Source organism: Syngnathus typhle, linkage group LG7 (genome assembly GCF_033458585.1).
Source record: "Syngnathus typhle isolate RoL2023-S1 ecotype Sweden linkage group LG7, RoL_Styp_1.0, whole genome shotgun sequence".
NCBI lineage: Eukaryota > Metazoa > Chordata > Actinopteri > Syngnathiformes > Syngnathidae > Syngnathus > Syngnathus typhle.
In genome coordinates, this window is record NC_083744.1 from 16,920,370 (window position 1) to 16,926,369 (window position 6,000).

At 43.4% G+C, this 6,000-nt stretch overlaps 2 protein-coding genes across 2 annotated transcripts; one reads left to right on the forward strand and one right to left on the reverse strand.

Moving 5' to 3' along the window:
• The first annotated feature begins 38 nt into the window (after window positions 1-38).
• On the forward strand, window positions 39-2,889 carry tmem263 (transmembrane protein 263). The gene is made up of 3 exons (XM_061282581.1): window positions 39-199; window positions 1,152-1,217; window positions 1,747-2,889. Exons 2-3 carry the CDS (start codon window positions 1,154-1,156, stop codon window positions 2,043-2,045), a joined length of 363 nt encoding a protein of 120 aa, XP_061138565.1. The 5' UTR covers window positions 39-199; window positions 1,152-1,153; the 3' UTR covers window positions 2,046-2,889.
• Window positions 2,890-3,157: 268 nt separating this feature from the next.
• On the reverse strand, window positions 3,158-5,383 carry LOC133156678 (zona pellucida sperm-binding protein 4-like). Its single transcript, XM_061282580.1, has 8 exons — window positions 5,271-5,383; window positions 4,985-5,169; window positions 4,808-4,905; window positions 4,247-4,425; window positions 3,975-4,167; window positions 3,715-3,862; window positions 3,460-3,538; window positions 3,158-3,383 (listed from the first exon to the last, which is right to left on the reverse strand). The coding sequence occupies exons 1-8, from the start codon at window positions 5,290-5,292 to the stop codon at window positions 3,292-3,294; spliced, it is 996 nt and encodes a 331-aa protein (XP_061138564.1). The 5' UTR covers window positions 5,293-5,383; the 3' UTR covers window positions 3,158-3,291.
• Window positions 5,384-6,000: the final 617 nt, after the last annotated feature.

A 6,000-nucleotide genomic window follows, 5' to 3' on the forward strand; every position in this document is an offset into this window, starting at 1 on the left:
GAATGTACGCTACCGATAGAAGAAAAACACGCACGCACACAAGGGGGGCGGAGCATTATCTTATTCCCTAGAAAAAAAATCCAACCTACTGGTACAGGCCAGTTTTTCCGTCGACAATCACACCCATTTACGCCTAATTTGTTATTTGAGCACAGTTTTCGGACTCGACCCTTTGTGTTGAAGGGCGTAAAAAAAGAAGGTAAGTTGCCATATTGTCAACTTATTGGAGTTCGTTACAATAACAGCCGCTGCTCCTGAAACCGTCAGTTTGTGTAAAGCACGCTAAAACTTGAAAGAAATTTGTAGTATGAATAATAGAGAGAAAAAAATCGATATATTTATATATTCCATGAGTTGATGGTGAGGGGATGTGGTTCACCAGGAGACAAGTGACGTGTTTGCCTGTGTGACCTAGAATATTCGAGAGAAGGCGAAAGAAACATGGATTTCCTACAGCGATATAAAACTGTAAAATGATATTAAAAATATCGCCTTTACGTTCTTTATAAACACAGGCATTGGAGGTGGTTCCTGTTTCAGTTGGCGTAAAGTTAACCAAAGTTAGCTCTCGTGTGTTTTAGCCGCTTTGCTAGCTTGCGATGCTGCCCCCCAATAAACGTCTTTAATCCTCGCTGCCACGTAGCCAGCCGCTCGACATATGTCAACATGTAACGGCGTGTCCTGCCTGCTTTATTGCCAGCAATGTTGTTTTTCTTTAAATGGCCCGCCTGCCGCGACTCCACACCTCGTTACAATTGATGACTCCTGCTGACATTTCTATTTGCAGTGAACAGGTCTACCTTGTTTTGAGATGAGCAGCACCAACACCCGAAAGAAAACTCTTTATTTATCCGTCCAGTACTTTAAAAACATTTTGATGAAGCATTCCAAGTCATCTATTTATTTTTTTTAATCCACGCCTATGGTTTTTGTCCTCAGTAGTGTTATTCTGCACAGTTGTTTAGAATGAATGCACATCGGTAGAACAAAACAAATGAATCCTCAGAATAGTTAGTTGTCTGGGATATATCACATAAACATCCACTCTGGGCCGTAAATATGATTTCCAAGTTTGTCCCCGCCCAAAAAAAATGCCTCTCTGGTCTATTCTTGTGACTGTTTTTATAATTATCTCCATTATTGCCCCACAGAGATGAGTGAAGCCGAGCAGGTGCTTGAGGGCGCACCTGCTAACCTCAATGAGTCAGGAGATTCAGGTCAGTGAAAGAAGACTACATAGTGCTGGGCTATATAATTATTCAGAATTCGATTGGGATACATTTCGAATGAACTTGCATGTTCTAACGGCATGGTACGTCTTACTTGAGACGACTAGCAGCAATTTTTGAGTGTCTATGGAGCCAAATGGCATCCAGACTGCCAAAAAACAAATAAGATATAACTTCATTAGTTCTGTGATCCTGTTTCCAACCTGAAATGAATGAAAATGCACTTCCCTTTTTGTTACAAGGGTGGTTACAAAAAAAAAAAGGAACATAAATATAATGCAGTAAAAACACATATTTACATGCCAGCTCTGTTGAGTGGAAGCACCTTTTGCTAAACCCAAATTATGGCGGGGCTTTTACTTTTTGACGCCTCAAAAAAATTCTATGAAATAAGCAAACTATAGTTTCAATCCATCAAACAAATATTAGATTTGGAGTTGTGGGTCAGAAGAGAGCAGAGAAGATCTTTCTTGGCCTCACAGCTGCATTTCAGTGACATGTCGCGTTTATCCACCAGACCCCCTCAAAGAACACCCACCGACTCAGACGGGCATTCTGGGCAGGGTGGCGGGGGGCATGTATGGCGCCACCAAGGGGGCTTTAGGAGCTACCGTGGGCACCTTGTCCTGGATAGGAGGGAAAAGCCTGGATCTCACCAAGACGGCCGCCAGCACGGTGGCCGCCGCGCCTGCCGCCGGCGTGGGCTTCGTCAAAGGAGGAGTGTCCGCCGTCGCCGGCGGCGTGACGGCCGTCGGTTCTGCCGTGGTCAGCAAAGTTCCAATCGGAGGAGGCAAAAAGAAGGACAAGTCCGACTGAGGAGAGGAAATTAAAAGCACAAGTTCGCTTGGCGGGTCGCAGCAGGAGGTGATCAGCAACACGGGACTCAAACAATCGATGTGAATGTGTTCTTTGCTGTTTATATTCGCATACCGGTCAAGATAAATGACGTGTTCGGAAACTCCAAATAAGAGACTGCACTTGTTTTTTCCGTGAGGAACATTTCCCTTCTCACCTGTGCGTCAAGTGGTCCAATAAAATGTCCGCGTCTGGTTTTGATTACAAGCCTCAGGACTGTTTTCACTGCGGGCTGCACAAGCCAAGCCCGAAATGCACTTGAGTATCACCAGCGAGACAATCAGCCAGGAATACCAATCTATAATAATTGAGCATCACATTTTTTTGTTCAATTTGTTTACTTATATTAAGTCATGCACTCCCAATAAAAAATAAAAAAAACATACCGGCAAATTTTCGGGGCAACCAAACTTTAGTCTCTCTACAGATGAATTAAATTTGACCAGCCAAGATGTGTAAAATGGAAGTGTTGATGTGTACACCTGAAAGGTCATCAAGGTGTTTGTTTTGTTCACCCCCAACTTTTGGTGAGGAATCTAAGTTCACTCCACCCCCTAAAAAGATCCACAAATCTATCTGAAGAGCTGAAATCCGATTTAAAATCAACATTTGAATGTCAAACCAACACTGAACTCAAATGTACCAGCGCCTCAAGTTTGGCTTTCAGGGTCGTCCTTCGTGTTTACTCATGAGACGTGAATGCATATTTTCTTATTATTATGGCAATTATCTGTAAAGTGTTGTCATGTTAGTAAAACTCTTCTGACTACCTTTTGAATAAAGAAATTGTAAATAATACAATCAATTGTGACGTATTGTGTGAGTGTGAGATGCAGAAGAAACATTGCAAGCTTTTATTTGATCTTTGATACAGATAGTCGGGATAGCTTCATTTGCAAAGTGACAAATGTTTGGGTGGAGCAAAGGCAGCCTTTTATTATCTTAACATGAAAAAAAAATGCTTTGTGTTCATGTTTTTTTTTTTTCCTTTTGTTATAAAAGATAGACGAGTCAAATCAGCTCAATTACAACCGTTCGATATATTTACAAAAACTATTGCGAGACACAAAATATAAATTCATAGCACATAAAAGCACTTTTTAATATTGTTTGCTTACAAGCATTTGCGGAATCCATTTCACTCATTGCAAGATATATTTCAAGTCAGGTAACTTGCTACCAATGTTATCCGAATGAAACGAGCTGTTTACTCTTTAGGGCCGACCACCTGCACAGGTCCAGCGGAGACCACAATCCTTGATTGTGTCAACTTCTCGCCCTCATTGTTCACGTTTCTCCCTTCATAAAAATCAAAAGGACGGTTAGCTCAAGTGCTACATTCCAAATGATAAATACTTGGAGAGAAATGCCTTACTTTTTCGATTGAAGCAATGTGGCTCACAGGGGAAGCCAGATGCAGCGTTGCAGATCGATGTACTGCAGTGAATGTACACCTGGACAAGGAGAGCAGTCCAGATTGATATGTGCCAACTGTTGCAGCACCAAAATAACATTGTGTGTGTGTCTTTCGCTGTGTTTGAAGAGACTCTGGTCACTGTCACCGTGACACGGTCAAAACCCCTTTAAAGCTCTGTCAACAATTCCAAGAAGTTCTGTTGGCTGTACTTACCTGTTCCTTTTGTGGCTCTAGTGAGTTGGGGTCCACAAAGGTAAACATTTGGAAAACAAAACGCCTGTAATGGTTTGGGAAGTCCACGCCAGAGTGCGAACCAACTGGAATCAGAGTAGACCTGTAGCGATCGTCCCTGTTAGGACACCTGGAGAAAGAACAGAGAAGGTGTTTGTGTTCACGAAACTCTCTCAACCAGTTAGTCAACCCAACTATCTACCATATGAATTTTGCTCAGGGGGGAATAAAAAGGTTTTTACCCATCGATGATAAGGTCCCACTGAGGCATGCTGTGAGGATTTGGATTAGTGGTGGTCCAACAGCGCCCAAGGTTAAGGACAATGTTGGGGTCAGTCCTATCCATGAGATGAACCTCCACATACACAGGATCCCTCAAGATTCTGGTCACAGGATAGTCCGACTCCATATAGTACGAGTTGTAGGCCACGTCCTCTGCGGGTACAAAGAGACGTACTCATGACATTCTATCTATCTCCAAACAAAGCAAGGTGCCGGTCGTCCATGCACATACCTTCATTACAACCCTTCACGATGCATTTAGCTTTACCCAACCTCAGATGCACGTTGATGGGACCCATAGCAGACACTGATATAGGAGGCAGCTCTAATTGTAGAACTTCCACAATCGTAGTTACAATAGAGGAAGTAGTCTCGATTGACGTAGTAGTGTATCGACACTGGAAGAGTAAACTGAAAAGAACAATTACACCAGGTTAATCCTTAGAGCAGGGGTGTCAAACTCATTTTTTTTCCCGGGCCGCATTGTAGTCGTAGCTTCTTTTCGGAGGGCCATTATGACTGTCAATGTATGAGCACCTCATATTAAATACAGTGAAAGCTACAAAACCAACTGACAAATCACTCGTTTTCAAATCCGACGAGTAAGAACTGGTCAAATATTCAAAAAGAAAGATATTAAAACGCAAGACAATTTGCAATTCGAGTAATGACACACACATTTGTCTTTGCGGGCCACATGTAACGATGTGGCGGGCCGTATCTGGCCCCCGGGCCTTGAGTTTGACACCTGTGCCTTAGAGGATTTCATTTGACAGGAATCATAATTGCTTACTCATAGCTACTGTCCCTGGTTATGGCACCCATAGGTCCCATTGCCACTTCATATGATGAGGTCATCCTATTCTCATAGATTATCTGACCAGGCTCCTCCTGCAAGAAGATGTTTCTCAGCAAATATTCACCTGGACTTGAGTATTGTTTTTTTGTGGTTTGAAAATTCGGATCTTACAGCCACAATAGTGCCACAAGTGGTCACGGGAAACTGGTAGATGGCAAAGGCAGAATTTGAGTCCGTACTGGTGCAGCCAGGACCTTCTCCCAACATTGAGATGGTTTCAAGGTCGATGTTGGGTAAAGTGGCATGTCTGGACACGACCACAATGAACTGACCATCCTTGGTGCATTGGACAGTCACTACGAGGACACAGAAGCAATGAGATACATCATGTATTTTCCATTGTGATTATACAGAGGACAAATAAGTTAGCTTGATTGTAAGATCCTCAGAAACTCACCCATCTTCCCAAAGTAGCACATGCCTTCGTTATAGCAGCAGTTAAGAGCTTCACAATCCGTCACAGAGATATCTGGAGTTCCGCACGGGACTCGAGTTTTGGGATACACAGTGCAGATATTGACAGGTGTGGGCTGGTGGGGGTTCGTGGGGTTCTTCGTTTGTTGGGGTTGGTCGTAAGCGAAAATACCCTTAAAAGGGTAATAAATTGGGAAAGGATCTCCGTCTGAAGGATTTTGACCAGGAATCTGCCCTGAAGGATTTTGACCAGGAATCTGCCCTGAAGGATTTTGACCAGGAATCTGGCCTGAAGGATTTTGACCAGGAATCTGCCCTGAAGGATTTTGACCAGGAAACTGCCCTGAAGGATTTTGACCAGGAAACTGCCCTGAAGGATTTTGACCAGGAAACTGCCCTGAAGGATTTTGACCAGGAATCTGCCCTGACGGATTTTGACCAGGAAACTGCCCTGAAGGATTTTGACCAGGAATCTGCCATGAAGGATTTTGACCAGTAAACTGCCATGAAGGATTTTGACCAGTAATCTGCCATGAAGGATTTTGACCAGGAGTCTGCCCTGAAGGATTTTGACCAGGAATCTGCCCCGAAGGATTTTGACCAGGAGTCTGCCCTGAAGGATTTTGACCAGGAATCAGCCTGAAAGGGTTTTGACCAGTAATCTGCCATGAAGGATTTTGACCAGGAGTCAACCCTGAAGGATTTCGACTAGG